The sequence below is a fragment of the Botrytis deweyae genome (assembly GCF_014898535.1).
Source record: "Botrytis deweyae strain B1 chromosome Unknown BDEW_031, whole genome shotgun sequence".
Classification (NCBI taxonomy): domain Eukaryota; kingdom Fungi; phylum Ascomycota; class Leotiomycetes; order Helotiales; family Sclerotiniaceae; genus Botrytis; species Botrytis deweyae.
This window is the reverse complement of record NW_024066238.1, coordinates 266,481-284,730: the sequence shown is the minus strand read 5'-3', so window position 1 is coordinate 284,730 and position 18,250 is coordinate 266,481. Positions and strand designations below refer to the sequence as shown.

The 18,250-nt window shown below is 43.8% G+C and overlaps 4 protein-coding genes across 4 annotated transcripts; 1 reads left to right on the top strand and 3 right to left on the bottom strand.

Moving 5' to 3' along the window:
* Window positions 1-265: 265 nt before the first annotated feature.
* Window positions 266-1,780, bottom strand: EAE98_009858 (uncharacterized protein; the record flags this gene model as incomplete). The annotated part of the gene is made up of 4 exons (XM_038957479.1): window positions 266-329; window positions 405-1,384; window positions 1,436-1,584; window positions 1,666-1,780. 4 exons carry the CDS (start codon window positions 1,778-1,780, stop codon window positions 266-268), a joined length of 1,308 nt encoding a protein of 435 aa, XP_038806187.1.
* Window positions 1,781-3,845: 2,065 nt separating this feature from the next.
* EAE98_009857 (uncharacterized protein) lies at window positions 3,846-5,079 on the top strand (the record flags this gene model as incomplete). Its single annotated transcript, XM_038957478.1, has 4 exons — window positions 3,846-3,991; window positions 4,040-4,215; window positions 4,265-4,567; window positions 4,619-5,079. 4 exons carry the CDS (start codon window positions 3,846-3,848, stop codon window positions 5,077-5,079), a joined length of 1,086 nt encoding a protein of 361 aa, XP_038806186.1.
* A 621-nt stretch (window positions 5,080-5,700) lies between these two features.
* On the bottom strand, window positions 5,701-10,834 carry EAE98_009856 (uncharacterized protein; the record flags this gene model as incomplete). Its single annotated transcript, XM_038957477.1, has 6 exons — window positions 5,701-8,551; window positions 8,706-9,681; window positions 9,749-10,001; window positions 10,056-10,104; window positions 10,290-10,318; window positions 10,367-10,834. 6 exons carry the CDS (start codon window positions 10,832-10,834, stop codon window positions 5,701-5,703), a joined length of 4,626 nt encoding a protein of 1,541 aa, XP_038806185.1.
* A 239-nt stretch (window positions 10,835-11,073) lies between these two features.
* EAE98_009855 (uncharacterized protein) lies at window positions 11,074-13,941 on the bottom strand. Its single transcript, XM_038957476.1, has 7 exons — window positions 13,615-13,941; window positions 13,486-13,558; window positions 13,362-13,427; window positions 13,159-13,310; window positions 12,990-13,112; window positions 12,355-12,940; window positions 11,074-12,308 (listed from the first exon to the last, which is right to left on the bottom strand). Exons 1-7 carry the CDS (start codon window positions 13,623-13,625, stop codon window positions 11,286-11,288), a joined length of 2,034 nt encoding a protein of 677 aa, XP_038806184.1. The 5' UTR covers window positions 13,626-13,941; the 3' UTR covers window positions 11,074-11,285.
* Window positions 13,942-18,250: the final 4,309 nt, after the last annotated feature.

Below are 18,250 nucleotides of genomic sequence, written 5' to 3'. Positions count from 1 at the left end.
CCCCCCCTTCACCCATAAAGACTCCTTCCATCCCACTCCCTCCTCTTCCCTCATTAATCATACTTTCCGCATCACCGACCTGTTTCCGTTCCGAAACCTCTCGCATCCCCATTCCTGCTTTTCCTTTGCCTAATTTCAAATTCATTTGTTTATGTCCTAGACCCAGCGTCAATCCTCGGGATATACCGTCTCCCCCCCTTGAGCGCGCCCCGCCAATATCGGGAGGGGACTGTGTTTTCCAGGTATCCCTCATGACTGCTGATTGTTATTGGAGAGGCTCCGAACTCGAGGAAAGTCGGTTTAGGTGAAGGTATACATCTGTTCCGTAGCTATTTTGCAGTGAAGCTGGTTAGTTTATTGCAAACCTGAGAAAAAAGGGATATAAAAAAACTTGTGAAACATACCCCTCCATACTAATCAACTTCAGATCTCCTCCAAAATATCTAGCGTATAATCTTGAAATTGGGAGACCGTAACCAAATCCTGCCATCGGAGCTTTGAAATCACTCTTATCGAAATCTGGATCTAGACTGGGTGTACTGTCCACGGTGGTATACATGTAGGTCCAAACTAAAGGTATAGAACTTCTAGGTATTCCGCCACCCTCGTCTGAGATTTTGATAGTAATATCCTCTTTTCCCTCCGCAACGACGACTTTTGTGACGGGAAAATCTTGCTTGTCCTGTCCATGTGTTTCGACAACAGCTCGAAGAGAATTTTTGAGAGTTTCGAAGAGCATATGCGAGAGATGGCCGGGTACATACATAAAGTGAAGATTTGGAGGGCACACGAGTTGAATCTTTGGCGCATCAAAAAGCCCATAATGGTCTTCGCAAACAAATCTAGCGTTTTCGATTGCTTCTTCCGCAAGATCTCGAACATTGGTTTTCGTACATATAATACCTACATAATTCGGATCTTTATCGTGACTTTGATCTGTGAGTGCTATGTGTTGTCCAATGAGCATTCTTATGCCAATACGGGACATGTAGAAACGGTCGAGGAAAGATTGTATGTTATTATCGATCTGCATGCGTTGCCGTTTCCGCTTATATTCGAGTATTCCTTGCGCAACGGTTGTGACAACTCCGTCGTGCCGCCTCTTTATATGGTTAAGGGTTTGTGCGAATCTCTGGTTATAATCGTGAAGCTCCGGGGGCCAGTCTGTACTATCTTCTACTGTGGCAAAATATCTTCTTGCTGCGGCCGACTTTGATTCTTTTCCTGTTCCATTTCCATTAGAGCTGTATTGCCCCCTCATTACGCTCGGGTTTTGTGTTGCTTCCGCAAGAATCTTGGATGGTTTTCCATTTATTTTCGCAGGCTTCATAAGTCTTTCTTTCACATCTGATGATAATTGTGGTCGAGGGAGTGTGGTAATTTCCTTTCACATGTCAATTCACGTAGACATTTGTGGGTGGATAAAGAGTCATACCTCAAATGACTGTGCATACCAATCCTTCACCCTCTTGATGGAGGGCATCTCATTGAGGCCATCTGGTAAGTCTGATAGTTCTTGCACTCGATGCGCAAGTCGTATTGGAAGTTCCTCGGAGAGGAATTGTGATGCTCGGAAAAGTGTACCTATTTGTAGAGCAATATTTGATTAGCTTAGGAACCATGGCAGAATCCCCCCAGACCCCAGAATATAATCTAACAGCTTACCTGTAGATGGCCTCTCTCCAAATTGTACCATCTGCCTCAGACTCACACCCGTAGCTGGGAAATGTGAATAATGTTTGATGGTATCCATCAACATCTCAGTTGTCTTCCACGACATCTTGTTTAATCCCTTTGGCCCTAGGGCCCCTAAAATGTGATCTTGACCCCTTCAATAGTCTCGTATTTCAGTCTAACATTAGCTGTCGGTGGCGGTATTGAAATCTTTACACTCTTTGAATAATTGTTGAGTTTTCTCCCCGCGTTCGTGATATCCTGGGAGTCGAGTGAGTACCTTTACTCAGATGACGCAGAGCTAACCTAATGCTACCGAGGCAAAACGAAGGCGGTGATTGGTGAATTGACAATTGGAAATAGTAAGGTTAAAGGTAGGTAGGTAGGTAGAGTAGAGATAGAGAGAAGAAAGAAAGGAATGGTATCAATTGATTGTTTGCAAACAAATCCAAATCTTAATTTTCTCTAATTGAAAATTGATCGTGTGCACATGTACGATGATTAGATGGAATGGAATTAATAGGTAGTCATGTTCTCATCACATATGAAAGTGCCATATTACCGGTACGAGATAAATCTGCAGCAAATGGAAGAAGACTAGGCATGTGTGAATGGATGTATGGATGTATGGATGTATGGATGTATGGATGTATGGATGTATGGATGTATGGATGTATGGATGTATGGATGTATGGATGTTGTATGTATGGATAGATGTGTGTATGGATGTATGGATGTTGTATGTAAGATCTTACTATGGATATTGTGTGTACGGGAATGTATGGATGTGTGTCTCTGAGTACCGAACGCTCCCCCCATCATCCCCCCATCATCCCCCTTGTTTCCGAACGACCGAGATAACCTTACCGACGATGCACCATATATCACCCACGTTGCAACGCTGTTTGTCCTTGAACATTTCCCCGCCCTTGCTCAAAAGGTATTTCGGATCTTTCTTTGGCTTGCTGAACTTACACATCGCGTTCAACAACATCCACCATCTTCAACTACACCATCTATAGGTACCTACCTCGAGCCTACCTAGATATCTTGTCCTGCTCGTTTCCTAGCTGAAACCCGGCAAAATGATAATAGGACACACTGTGGGTGTGTAGAGTCACGACGATCTTCTCAATTTCCTATACGGTAGTCATGCTTAGAATGGTCTTATGTTGTGAGCGTCTTACTATCTGTTCTTGGTATTGTACTATATACTGTTGGCATTGACAGCTGAGTCAACCTAATGGTCTTGGGAAGAAAGATGCCAATCTTCTTTTCACAACATGCATGTCGCCATAATATTCTATACATGATACATCAAGCCTCGAAATTACCTCGGATGTTGAACCATGGACCAATCCGGAAAACTCAATCTGACGGATACTTGCGGGAAGTATGCTGGCCATTATCATTGGCGGAGAAATAAAGAGAGAGGGATTGACAAGAAATTGGTAGGCAGATAGACTTTTGCCTGTTGAATGAGCTGAGTCTTGGAATACATCGTTATTATTCTCTCGACCTTTCCTTGGGCTCTTCTGAGGTTCCATCTGATGTGGAGATGGATAAATGGAATAAGTGGAGGGGCCATGAAACACGTGACACACCTACAGTCTAGACTTTCACGCCAATATTATCTGCGGGAAAAGCAAAAGAGCAAAAGACAAATGAGGGGGTATTGAGTTTAGGACTCATTCTGAAGTCTCTCTATGTAAAGAGCGACTTGGTACAGTTTTAATATTTCTACTTTGTTCTGGAAGATCGTCCTGATCAAAACTAGAAAATGGGAAACAGTGATGGAGAACAGAGAACAGAGATTGGAGATTGAAGAAAGAAGGATGAAGGAGTTCCGGTATAAGAAGTGAGCGTCCAAAGTTTTGGCGGTTCCGTCAAACTGTTGCTCTTATCCAAAGTGTGAATTTGATATCATCCACCATGAAACATGACGCCCTTTTGGCGTGTCACAAAAATTACAAACGGGGAAGGAACGATTTGATAACTCAATCAGGAAGATGCAACTACCCGCTGGGTGACCTGCCCGCCTCAACGTCAATCTTTCTTTTCTTTCTCGAGCAAAAACCCAATAGTACCAGAATGACAAGATCCTTTCGATGAAATCATCGTCAATTGCAGCTTCAAATATCTTCCATAAATTAAGTTTAATTAAGTTGATAATGGTTTCTTCAAGCAACTACCGTCTCGGAGGCATATGTCTAGTCGTATTTATCTTCATTTATGCAGTCTGGTCTCCATTCAAGGGATTTGTATCGGAGAATGTCGTGGTCTCATCTAAACCGAAGGTGATTGAGCCTGGAGAAAGGTAATGTCTTCAATCGAGCAAGGATATAGCTAGTCTAACTACGAGAAGTGCCATCAAACAGTATCTAGGAAGCAAAGACCGTGGAATCATACAATCAGATATCTATCATGTACCATACCCCACCAAATCGAACGTCTCACCCTTCTGCAAAAACAGAGCAACACTCCTCGAAGCTTTGAGCAGTGGAGGTAGACATGGATTCGATGAACCATACGTTGGCAAAGGTTAGAACACACTCTTGCCCATGTTTGAGAATGTCACTCATCCATATAGGTTGCACATACCGATGGTTTTCGACTGCCGAAATATGCATGATACTCGAAAGATTTAGCGCTATTGTGTTCCTTGGTGACGAGACTGCGCAAACTATCTATGCTGCTCTTAATGTCTTTCTAAGAGAAGATGTATCGCATGGCGGCCTTCAAGAATGGTTGATGACAGATGATGAGCGGATTGCATGTAAATGCGATGCTCAATTCTTGGACAGTAATTGTCTCGGATATTCTGTGAAGAACTCCGAGGAAGTCGTTAAGAACGAAGCGAATGACCCCAAAGGAAGCCCATACGCTTGTCAAAGTAGGATTTAGTTGAATTCTCAGTAGGACAGCACTCTAACATAAAATTTAGGAATCCCTCATGCTTACATACCATTCACGACTACACCTGCTTCGTCCGCCGCTATAGCTACCTTTAAGTCATTAACATACCAAAAGCCAGATCCTTGGCGACCTACTCCGGTAATCTTTTCTCTTGGCCATAAATATTCCCACGATATGAAATTCTCCATCGATTCAATAAATGAGTGGATAGGTATTACCAACGGCGCTGAACGCAATATTCCGATACTTCTTCTTGGTCCTACTGCCTACGGCGTTTCAAAGGAATCCAGTAATGAGGGAAATATGGAGATATGGAAATACCAGGACGAGCTAAACAAAATTGCCCCTGACAAACATATGGATATCCTTCGACTTTGGAATCTAACTATCCAGGCAAGTAGTACTGATGGAGAAAGATATGGGGAGAAAGTTGCAATGGTTCAAGCTATGATGATCATCAATTGGTTATCGAAGCTGGAGACCTCTTAGTACAATCCAAGATACAGCGTTCCTTTGCAATTACGACATATTAATACGAGAAGGAGAATGGTAAAGAGAAGGCGGAATGTGTCTGAACCATCCGTCTTACTGCTAGCCACCCAGTAAAGATATAGACTCTATAATTTACAATTATTTGCCAAAGTGCCGCAGAAACGTGCATGCCAATAATGACCCGTCATGTGGCATATGATTTTGAACTCTACATTGCATTAATCTATCATCTCGATACCATCTAGATCTTGATAAGGATATGGCAATCCGGCCCCCTATTCCTAGTGCTCCACCCCAAGAACTGGCGGCTCGCTTGGCGTAATCACCGCATAGATGATACTGTAATATGATGATCATTCATTGATCTTGGCTCCCAGGTGAATACTTGGGTTTTTCATGATATTCTCGTCCCGGAGACTTTTTAACAGCCCGGAAGCTTTTTAGCATTGTTGCCAGTTTATTGGTTCATTTCTTAAAATCCTGGAAATTCAAAAAAATGTATCCATTAAACTATTTCATTTGATGTGTTATCTTATGATTATGTATAGACCAACATATGTACCCAGGTAGTAGTGTCAACGGTAATCCACAAGTAGTAACCCGATATCAAGAAACAAGTTAATCAAGATCCATCTTATCTTCCCCCTCAATTTTTCCTCCTCCCCTTGTAGATACTCTTTGTCCATCAAGCAACTTTCTCTTCTTCCCCTCCCCCGCCTTCCCCCTCCCATGACCCCTCGCCTTCAAAATCCGCACCGCCTCCTCCGCAGCTCTCGCCTGAATCTCCTCTTTCCTCACTCCACCCCCCACCTCTACTATCTCCTCCCCGCCCACAAATACGGTGCACCGATACTCCACGCGCACCTCTCCATCTGCATCATCATCCGCATTCGCATTATCTCCACCCATCTTCTCACGCCGCAAAACATACTTGACATTTTCAGCATCGGCCACGATGCCCAACTCCTCCTTCGGATGCATAATCCGCACTCCCTCTTTCAAAATCCGTCGCATGTATTTAAGAACCCCCATTCTTTCCAACAACTGCGTGCATACCTCCATCGAGCCGCTATCAATCCATACCGCGCCCAGCAAACTCTCAATCATATCGGAGAAAAACTTCCGCGCATCCAATCGCGATAACAGGGCCCAGGGGAATCTATCCCCGGTGTATATCACCCGGAGAATCTGTTCGCGCAATTCCGCATGGCGCGCCAGAGCTTCTTTTTGATAGATAGAGAAAGACACGCTGGAATGACGGAGGAAACTCACGAGGGAGACTCGGCGGCGCGAGTGTGTTTCGTGGATGCGGTGATTGTTTTCTTCGGTGAGATGGGTGACGTTTTGGTGGATACTCATTTCCATGCAGAGAAAAGCGAGGAAATCCGCGTTGACGAGCGCGGTGCGCAGGAGATGCATGTGGAAGTGGGAGAGGGGGGTGGGGTGCGACCACATGGCGGTAACGATGATGTTGTCGAGGATGGAATCGCCGAGAAATTCGAGGCGCTCGAGAGATTGCGTGCCGCTGGTGTACGAGGGGTGCGTCATGGCTTCGATGAGGAGAGATTTTTTGGTGAAGGTGTAGCCGAGGATGTGTTCGACGGGGCAGAGAGTGATGGGGAGGTGGAGATTATCGGGAGCTTGTTGGTAGAGTGACATTTGTCGGGTTTCTAGAGGGAGCCAGTCGAGTTCGGGGAAGAATAATTGTAGAGATTTGAGGGCTTTGGCAATTCCGCCATCGACCACGCATGCGCCGATTAGCGCTTCTACAACATCGGAAAGAATTTTGGAAGACATTTCTCTGGTTTTTGGCTCTGTGACGACCAGATCTTCGACATACATTGGACGCCATTTTGCACCGGTGAATTTCTTGGTCATTATGTACTCATCCAGACCAAGTTCAGCCGCTGCTCTTGATGACCGTGAATTGGACACGATACGATCCTTCATAGCCGACAAATATCCTTCGTGCCAATCTGGATGCGCTGCAACCAACTGTACCGATGTACACAGTTTGAGAATCGAGTCGCCTAGAAATTCGAGGCGTTGATAGTTCGAGTCTAATGAGTAACTAGCATGTGTGAGAGCGGTCTGGATAAGACTCCGGTCGCTGATTTCAAGATCTTTGAGGATGGTTCTGGATAGACGGTCTAGGACGAGTTGCACCTCAATGTGATGTGTGATGGAAGGAATCATCATACCGAATTGAGACAACTGTGCAGGCATCGCATCTTGTACACATCTAGAAGCAGGTAGGACAGAGGAGAATTGTTTCGAAGAGGATGAGGGGTTTTCATTCTGTACCTTGTGCAAAAAGTCTGCACGACGACTTACTTTAACCACAGCTAGATGTGGAACATCTTCCGGGGCATCTGAATAGTCTGGATAAGGGTTCTTGACTTGATTAATCGGTGGCTTACTGGGCAACCATTTTTCAAAGACATAGGGCGATTCTAGTTTGCCGACCTCTCTGATGAATCCTGTGTTGTTAATATTACTATTAGGATCAACTGGAACACAATCTGAACTGAGCGAGCCCGCATCTCGAAGCAAGATAAATTGCACAACTGATCGACGTGACTGGATATGAACTTTACGACCACGATCCGATAACAGTAGATTGGTATCGTTCAACGCCTGCGCCAACATATTCTCGCTAGTGCCAATTTCGACATCGTTTGTAAAGTCAACAAAAAACTCAGTATCAGAATCCCAATAAAGCTTCAATGGAGGTATTGCTGGTGGCTCAATGGGAAGACAAAGTTCCAACTTTATCCCATTAAAGCTCATAACCGATGTGCGAACGATTCCAGCATGGTGTTCTGCCTCTTGCCATGCTCTAGCAATGTCAACCCATGGATTTAATCTCTCCTTCACCTCCAGAAGAGAAGCGCGAGTATCCACGGGCTTTGAAGTCAACTCATCGATGACTTTATCGTGCACCATTAAGGGTAGCAAGTTATCATTCACCAACCCCCCTTTGTATAATGCTAAATAAGCCTCGAAAGCTGCATCCTTTGCTGCTGATTTCTCACTCAACCACGATCTGCGGCTTCTATGAACCCGCAGACTTTGAGAAACTGATCCAGGCAGAATGACCTTTGCCCTAACATGTCCAGATCCCAGACTGGAGGAGTAAATAAAATCCGGCCTGAGGTCAACAAAATCTTTTGTTGTCAAAACTGAACAGAAATGATAGAGATGTGCCAAAGCGCTATCAAGATCTAATTGGGCACCAGTACTTTCTATTCGCAAGACCCTGTCGTCCTCCGACTGTTCATCAGCTGTCTCAATTTCGTAGATATGCTGTAATTCTCGCATTTCCTTTTCGTACTCCTCTCGCATGTTTCGTTCAAGCTCAGGCCAATTTATTACCTTATCGCCTGAAGCATCAAGAAGAATAAGCTTGGAGTCTTGTTGTCTCGCCCGCCCTCTTCTTTGTATGAAAGATTTGAGATTTGCCGGTTTACTATTTCATCAGGGAGTCAGTAATTGCCTGTGAAAGGATGTGGCGGGGTACAATGCGGTACCAAGGCTGCGTGGGGAAATGAAGAAGACGCCAAAGATGATACATCTACACATAGCGTCTAGGAGTGACATGTTAGACATCCCATTAAACTTACCTAAAGCATATTACCAGATTGCAGGCACGAACATCAATTCCCTCTTCCAGCACATTCGTGGCAATAAGGATATCAATCTTTCCACTCTTGAAACTTGACAAAGTGTCTTTTTGTTGATTAATATCTACAAGCTCTCCTATTTGGTCTGTACGATTGCTGTGTGAGGATGTACCAACCATAGTCCCAATCTTAAAACGCTCTTTTGTCAATGGATGATGCGATAATAGATGGGCTAGCACAGAGACCGTAGCTCTTTCTTGGACAAATATGATAGCGGAAAAAGGAGGCTTCTGTTGCACAATTATTTCCAGTAGCTTTTCGACCTTGCTAGAAATTTTGTCTGTATCTGAGAGAATTGAAGGAGAGATTTCGACTTGTCTGAGAGCCTTGGCGATATATAGCTTCTCGGCAGCTGGTAAATCTTCAACAGTGAAAGTGTCTTTTGCCGACATTGCCTTCAAGTATCTCGTCACCACTGCTGAGATATAGTAATCTGCAGCCCAGGGGCCTAGCTCAACAAGAATAATCTCATTGCTAGTTTTGTCAATTGACTTCAATTGAATTTGGCTGTATGTCTTGAAGCTCCTGAGTACTTTTGCTAGCTCACGTTGACTTTTGTCGCTATCACTCCTCTTTAGTGTCAAAACGTAAGGGTCTTCGAAAATGTTGAGACTTTGCACAACATTTCTTAGGCTCGCCACAGTCTTCGTCATGATGATGGTTGACTCTGGGGTGTAGTAGATAATAGATAGCAGTGGCAGCTTTACTCGAAGTCGAAGATCTGCTTGATGTAACTTTGGCGTGCAACAAACGGCATCCAAAGTCTCTTCGATATCACTCAACGATTGCGGACTAGATCTCATGACAGGGCTGGCCGAAAGGCCCAGAATGTGAGGAATTGGGGATCTCGATTTGTACGGGTGATAAAAAGATTTCATAATCTTAGCCCCTGGCGCTTTATTTACACAATTATGTGCTATAATCATTTAGCGGAGTGTGAGAAGATGTCTTGCTGAGCAAGTGGTGACGTGCATGATACTCACCTTCATCAAAAATAATCAACGAGAGACGTCCCATGCGTACGAATCCGTGTGTAAGGGCATCTAAGAGAACTTGATAGGAAGATACGACTACTTTGACATCCTTTAAGATCGCATCCCACTGTCTCTGCTCCGTCCATCGATCCACACCATCAGCACCAATAAGCAGTTTGATCAAAACCGAAGGAATATTCAGCTGGAGATATTCATGGTGTTGAGTACAGAGCGCAACGGTAGGCGCAAGAAACCATATCATCTGCAATAACAAGATCAGGAAGAGAACAACGAGGAATTACAACTTTCTTCCCACCTTGTCGGGCTTCATCCGCTCGAGTTCCGCTAGCATTCGGAGAACGGCCCTAAATGATCGAATGGTCAGGTTATAATAAGCTCCTAGATGCAAAAACATGCCTGCGACTCATGATGTGGACACCACCGTCTACCAGTACTCGATTTCAAAATACCTTGTCTATAGTATAAAAGCTGGAACCCAATCTCTTCTCCATAGATTCCAATCTTGACTCCAAGGTGAGAAAAGACTTACACATGTGTCTTGCCACTTCCTGTATCCATCTACGACTCTTAGCACCAGGTACTACCAATACTATAAGACATACTCACCGCAACGATGACATTCCTTTTCAAACTTTCTTCCAACATTTCCAGTTGGTATGTTCTCGGTGTTACTATCACGTTCTCTCCCTTCTCCCCTGCATTGCTATCATCATCCTCATTTTCGACATTCGACTCTGAAGTATCACTACATAAATCCTCTACAGTCTCATTAAGTCCTTCCCCAGACGTCAAAGCAATCAGATCCCCTTCAATCCCGTCTCGACCATCGATAAGGCTACCACCAGTATTCGGGTCAGGGTCAGGTCCAGAATGGTATTCCATATTCCCTGAACAAGCCGAAGAGAGAAAACGATTAGTTAGACTAAAAAACCTAACTGGAAGTAACGAGCAGTGGAGGAGCGATGTGGGTTTGCGAGATGGAGAGTCGTGGTTGGGATGAGGTGTTCGTTTTTGCGACCGGGGTTTCTTGTTTCCGCGTATAATTGTCCATTTTGGGAATTTATGGACCTTCATTTGTCATTTTTTATATTTGTACGACATTCCCCATTCCAACAAGAAATGTTGAAAATGCCTATGGGGGCAGCCAAAGCTTCATGTCGGCTGACTAATCCAGGTAGGTAGCTAGTGGGTATCAGTTCTGAGTACCAGAGACTTATTAAAAAGATACAAGTTACGAGTTGTATATTCGTTATTAGTATCTCGTCTAAAGAGATGTATTAGAAAAATAAAAGGGGGTTCCCAGTCCTATTTGACGCTTGAGATATACCTCATTGAACACAGAAAGCTGACATTCTCAAAATGATATGCTTTTGTTGGGTTGCATTGGCATTTAGGTGTGGTAAGAAATGAATTTAATCCCAAAGATTTCGACTAATGGAGGCCAACCTCAATAATTGTGACCAGACATCCTGTCGCCTAAGACTATCGTTCTAATGCTATTTATGCTTTAATACTGTCTGCTTCTTCAGCAGCCCCCACATCTCTCCCGACCCAGAAATTTCTCCACATCTTTGATGCCCTTTGTGCATTCTTCTCCTAATTCGATGACTGTCTTTATCAAGTCATGGTTGATCTTTTCGTTTACGACACTATCTTTCTTGTAATCCTCATGACTCGCAACAAAATTTCTTATCCATTTCGCTGCTGTCCACAATCTTCCGTCTGCCCTTTTTCTGATCAGATCCAAATAAGAGGCTAGCTCACACCTGGTCTGTACATCAATATTGACACTGTCGAGATATGATTCGACCAATGGAATTAAGCCTGGGAAGTTATTTTCTGAATCACTCTTGCTGCCGTTCATAATTTCGTCGATGGACATGGGGACGTATTCATCTTCCACGGGGCCAGATGGTGTAGGTGGCCTTGAAATACTAAGCGGAGTGTTGGTACCCGATGCTCTACCAGACGCCCCACCATTCGAGGAATATGGTCGCGGCGCACGAGTTGGAAATGGATTCTTTCGAAAGTAAAACTTCTCTTCCAAGACTGCATCTCGTGCATGTGCCGTTTCCATATTTTCACTTACTTTAGTGATAGGTATATAAAAATTGAGATCGAAGGAGAGGATAGCTCGCGTGATGAGTACAATGAATACTGAAAAGGCAGCATTTTCGAAATCAGTGATCTGAATTTCCATTGGCCTAAATTCTACTCTCCAGCCAATGTCGTTTCCTGTTGGCGGCGGCTTAAAACGCATATGTTGCCAATTAGTTGACTGAAGGTTTTCGAAATGATCCGTCTTGGATAGGTCAAGTTCTTTCAAATCTTCAGCAAAGATGACAATTGGATCACGAATGAAAAGATGGGCAAAGTGAGTAGCTAATCGGTCATCCATGCCTCCGTTCATCAGCTCTTGTTTGACTTCAGGATCGGTTACAAGATCTGGGTCCAAGTACTCTTTGCGTAACCGCGAATCTTCCGAAATATACGTAGAATTAGAGGCATAGCGTGACTTGGGTATGCGCCATCGATCATGTAAAAGGGGCTACCAGGATTAGTGTTGTGCATGTATTGAGTGTAGCTCCACTAACCTTCTCTCCTAACTCTTCTGGAGTTCGATCGTCTACAGCCCGACTGATCTGATTCCATCGGACATCCGTGTCGGCTAAAAAGCCTTTGTAGATTGGAGTTGCTGCAGTTAAGGCGAGGAGAATCGGAGCCAGAGGACTTAATTGATCATACATTCGTCTCCCTTCTGTGATATTTTTGGCTTGAAAGGTAATTTGCAAACAACAGCTGCCCATGCCAAAAGCCATTGCGTCCATATGAATAAAATTGTCAGGAGCAGCACCATTCCGAACATCATCGTCCTCTGGCCAATTGTGCATGTCATAATTGACAGTCGGATCCTTCCAAGGCCATGAAGTGTTTTCATCTCTAAACACTGGTACATTCACCTGAACTTTCCGGCCTCTTCTTGCACGAATGTTGGCTGCCAGAGTAGGAAATCGAATGTGTGGATTAGCAATCTCATCAGGAACGAATTGTGACCGTAACTTCTCTCCAGAAGGTGGGAAGAAAGGGGACGTGAATATGCCGGGTGATCCTAATCGAGGATAGGTCGTCAAAGTGATTGGATACTCTTCAGCATTCATGTGCTCTTTAGCAAGCTTACGCCTTCACAACATCAGCTCCATGGACTCGCTTTCAAGTTTGTTTAACACACCTCCACTTCATGTTAGGTTCGACGTCTAATAAGTCCTTGAACCCAATCCCCCAAGGTCTCCCAGGTGTAGCTTCAAGCATAAACCGTCCGAATTCGGGATGGAAAACTGGTAATGCGCTACCCCTTGGGATTGTTAGCGTTATCCCTCAACTCAATCTGATAGACCCACTTGGTATTAGTGACGTCTTGTAGTGCTGGTACGCATCCTCCATTCGTACGCAATTCCTCATCTTGGGCTAACGCGGTCAGGATATCTGCCTGTCTCAAGGACAAGGTTACTTTCTCATCATCATCCTTGTAGTTCACAACCAAATATTCGACCTGGAAACGTTTTAGCGACCATCTTCCATCCATGAATGAGTATGTGCTGACCTCGTCACCCCATAGTAGGGCATCTCGCTCTTTTCCTTTCGCTCGATTCCATATTGCTAGTAGTTGCTATATTGAATCTTATGAGCAACGTCTTTCGTCATGTAATCAGCCCTTCGAGTCGTACCTGTATGCCCCATTCTCTGACTGTTTGTGCATTCTGTTTGGCTTCCGGCCACTCAAGTGGTGTTCCTAATGCACTTATAGCACATATTAGCATTAATTGAACGTTGAGTCTGGTGCCGCGAATACTTACAGAAGACCCATATCTCAAGACTCGATGGACACACGGAAAGTTTGTCAGGATAGTGGAAAATTCGCAATTGATTGCCAATGCGTTGCGATATTCCTTATATCCTTATATCCAGGACTCGATGCCCCCACTTTGTATGGCGTTATCACAGCTTCATGATCCCCTCAATCCTTATCAGTTGTAAGATTTACAATATGGGACTTGAATTTTGCCCTTGAGAAAAGGTATTCAATGGCTTCTTTCTCCTCATTGATGCTTCCAACAGATTTTCCAAAGAAAAACTCGACAGCCTCAACGGGAGATCAATTTAGCGTACGATGTATTTGTAAGGCTGTTTACTAATTGTGATGGTACAGTGGGGTGTCGGTCTCGAAGTCTGGGCAGATGCGCTGCAGCAGCTTGGATAACCTTAAAGGTTAGGTTGCATGAGCCTCTTGTGGCTAGTGTGGCTGATGCTTCAAATCAACTGAAGATTGAATTCAATTGGTCGCAGGTGCTATTACCACAAGAATTGGATACATCGTACGCTTTTTGTTACGGTATCATCGAATCCCTTCTGAATGCCATCTACGTTTTCAGTCACGTCTCAACTCAGTAGGAACTAGGACGGCGGCGAAATGCTCTTGGAATTCGACTCTCAACCACTACACTCAAGATTGCGATTTCCTCTTCAGCCGATATGATATGATAGAGGTTTTTCTGAGACGTTCAAGCCCAAATCGAGACTCCTGAAGTACGAGCTCCATAGGTGCTCACTCCGTTTGTAGCTATCGAGGAATAGCTAATTATCGGCTCAGGGCCTTTCGAATTCGCCAACGCATCATTATGATGATACGATATAGATTGTCGGATTTTTCTTCGAGATTCAGGCTTGGTTCCGTCTATGCCTGTCAACCGAAGACGTAAAATGCTAGTGACTCCGCCTTGAACTATGAGTTTAACGACGGAAGTTATGTTTGATTTATGATTGTTCTGTCCCCCAGGCAAGTGCTTAGGCTGCAGAGTAGAGTTTCCCCCCATGTTATCACGCCTGAACAACCTTTAGAGTGTACAGCACGGCAGATATGGTTTTCCGGAAGAGAAGAAAAATTAGGGATCAATCCTAATCCTTTTCACAGATATCCCATCAGCCTCAAAAGGCAGTTCATACCAATTATGGCATGTGAGAACCACCTTGGGAAATTCTAGCCGAATCGATACATGCGAGGAGATTGCAGATATTCAGGAACCGATATTCAAGAACCGATATACATATGTCAAATCTTCATGGTTCATCAATTCATTAGTCAATGATCTGAAACACTAAGCCCCACGAATATCCATCTCATCTTCTGATATGATCGTCATTCAAACGTCGACTTTCTTTCCAGCTTGAAATAACCACTTACTTCATTGTCGCTCGATCAATCTTTACCCACTTGATTGTTCTAGTACAATGAGTACATATCTGTAAGGCGCGACTGCGTTGTCCACACACTTAGGAATCTCAGCTCATATGCTCCTGTACACTGGCGCGCAACTCACGCCGCTCTCTGTCAACTGCCACGGGCATTGCTAGTAATATTTGCAAGTTGCCTCTCCTATAAAGTTGGTTGACAGGCTTTGATCACTGACCCTGGCGTATGTTTGTGGGAGAAGCTCTAAAACACGTAGCGTGAATTGATTTCCCCCATAAAACTGCGACGCTCACTGTGCCAAAATTTCATTCTCTGATACCAATCTTGCATTCAATCCGTTGTACCTTAAGTTCCTGTAAATTCAGGGAAAATTCTGTATGATTCGTTTCTTGTATGAGTAGTTTCTCGAGTCATGTTCAAAATTTCAAGTGATTAAAACAGTTCGTTTTGTGCATTCAATAACAACTTCGTAATCCCGAAATCATCACTCTTCTTTCTATCTGGCTTTTGGTAATTCAGGCTCAGAAAAGCATCGAAAGATGTCTCAGATACCCACAGCCCAGGTGTTTGACAGCATCCAGTATGCACGGAAGCTACCAGCCTGGTGGGATTTAGTGTATCGACAACTCTGGTGCTAGGATGAACCAGATGATCGACGCTTTCCAGGCTATTCATTGTCAGCACAATGCGATATATCAATCGTGTTAGAAAATATTCACGTAAATAATATGAGTCTCGGATTTACTCTCCTGTCAAAGTATTTAGAATTCACGTTTAAATGATTTCGATACCCTGAAGATTGGATTGTTCTATAGTGTACAACCAACTGCAAGTAAGTACCAAGATGAGGCGGAGATAAGGTCTCGGAAGACAACATCATCAATTTTAAATAATGCCAAGTCAAACCAAACTTGTTGCCCAAGCTACCCATGGCAATCGAAGATGGTGCAGCGAAAGATATCGTTGATATGCTTCCTCTCTAATATGCTAAGAGCGCTCTGGGGTTGCTAGCTGTCACTGCCCTTGAAGTCAGTTCAAAGGGTAGATCCAAGATGCACATCACTATGATAGATTAGATTCTTACTAGTTCAACAATGGGGACAACCATTACTCACGTCGAAGTCTTAGATCCGAGACAAACGATCTAAGACACGAAGAGTCAATCAACTTCAGGCGAAGGAACCTTCAAAGTAGCACCGGTACTACATGTAGATCTAGTAAAATCTGAAACTAAATCTACACAATGTCGACTGATAGTATACTAACACTTGGAAAGATCAAGTTGTACTGTTTAGATACACTGTATACCACCATGAATCATGGAACTGTCAGAGTCGAAGATCCATGGCCAGAAGAGGATTTGATGCCCCACCGGAATGCTTCTGTCAGCTACTACTGATCTACTGCGGGAAATACATTCAGATCGACCTACATGTTGCTTCAATGCAACCGCTAGATGTATGCACCCGGAGAATCTATAATTGATTTAGTGCAAATTCCGGATCTCCGAGAAAAATCCACTACATATATCAAAGTAGATCACGAGTGTGTTCATTACTCAGTTTGATCCTCTCAAATCACCACCCAAGCAAACATACCGTATCTCTGTACAACGCTAAGTGGCACGAACTCAGATCCCCGATCTCAAAGTCTTCCGAAGTCTCCGCAATTCCACCGACACGTGTTCCCACCTGATGCAGATTGTCGGCTTCGCACCTAACCGTCTCTACACATACGATAAACCTCGTGTTCATCTGCATCTGCACTTAGGGAGCCTACAGAATCACGTTTAATTTCCTGAAGTTACAAAGCATATGCGAGAGTGCAGGTATAATACGCGAGTGTGTGTAGTCTCAGGTGTAATTTACATAGCTTCGCTGAGTGTGGCTTATCCGAGTAGATATGCCCAGGTACGATGTATGCTGTGTACCTTCATATCCGAGACCCTAAACTCTTTTTGTTTGGTGTTTATCGCACTTGGGTTTGATAAGAGTTCGATGAAAAAGTTTTGATTGGCAATTACTTGAGTGTCAAGTGCGAAGGAATCATCATTGGTGTACACGTTTTTATGGAACTTTTCCTGTCCATTAGCTTTGGTTGTTTCCTCTTATCCAGATGAATCAGTTGCGAATACAAGACCCAAACTTCTTTATTTTTTGGTCCTCCTTCATCACAAGCCGATATAGCCCTTCACTACATAATTCCCTATTAGCAATTACCATTCTACCCCTCACCTATTTTCCTAACCCTACTAGATCATTTCACAACATTAAAACCACAGCACATCCCTCACACAGAATCTTCCTCTCCGATCCGATCGATCCCATTACATACATCAGAAAAATAAAGCTTTATCGCCTCTCCGTTTCTGCAGCCCATCATCCGGATATGCGCATAATTACCAATGTATATACCGATATCCTCGAAACTCAACGTCACACGCACAGCTAAAACTGCATGTGCATCGGTAGCCAATTTGTGTACATATCAAGCATGTACTATCGTCATGATGGTCTCTCCAACACGATGCCGTGTACGCATGTCAATATTATACTTATAAAGCCTTCTCGTTTTAATATGAGAATGTCACTCAAGTCATACAGAATTATGACTCCTTGAAAAAGACTGGTCTCAGTTAGAATGTTCTATTCTCAACTGGCTAATCATGCTCGTATATCCAAGTGGTCTTTAAACGTCACTTCAGAGATCTATAAGTCCACCGATACGTATTCATTCGTGAACACACAGCATATGACAATCAAGAATCTGCACGATGATACTATCTAGTATACATGTTCTACTTCGATCATTCCCACCAATCGTGTCCATAAATCAGGAAATTCAGACATCTACTTGCACACAAATAACATTTCTCTGACAATCAAGTAATTGTAATGCATCTTGCAGAGCTTGCAGACATCTAGGTATCATTACACTGCGCTCTAACTCCCTTCCACTATCGTAGCCATAATTCTCACCAAACCGTACAGCTTTAGTGAGTGAAGTGACGTAGTATCCAAGCCTAATCTGCAATCAACATGTACACGACCATCTTCATTTCCCCTAGAAAAGCTGCAGAAATCGACTATCGTAGCGCATGCAGGTAACAACCATATACGGTACCTACAACATATCAATAACTCTCCGTACGGAGTACATTCTATAGAGTTCGTATCACCCCCCTGCCATACCCTGCGCGCTCAAATTCTCGATCTCCACCCCCCTCGCCCACACGTGATCAT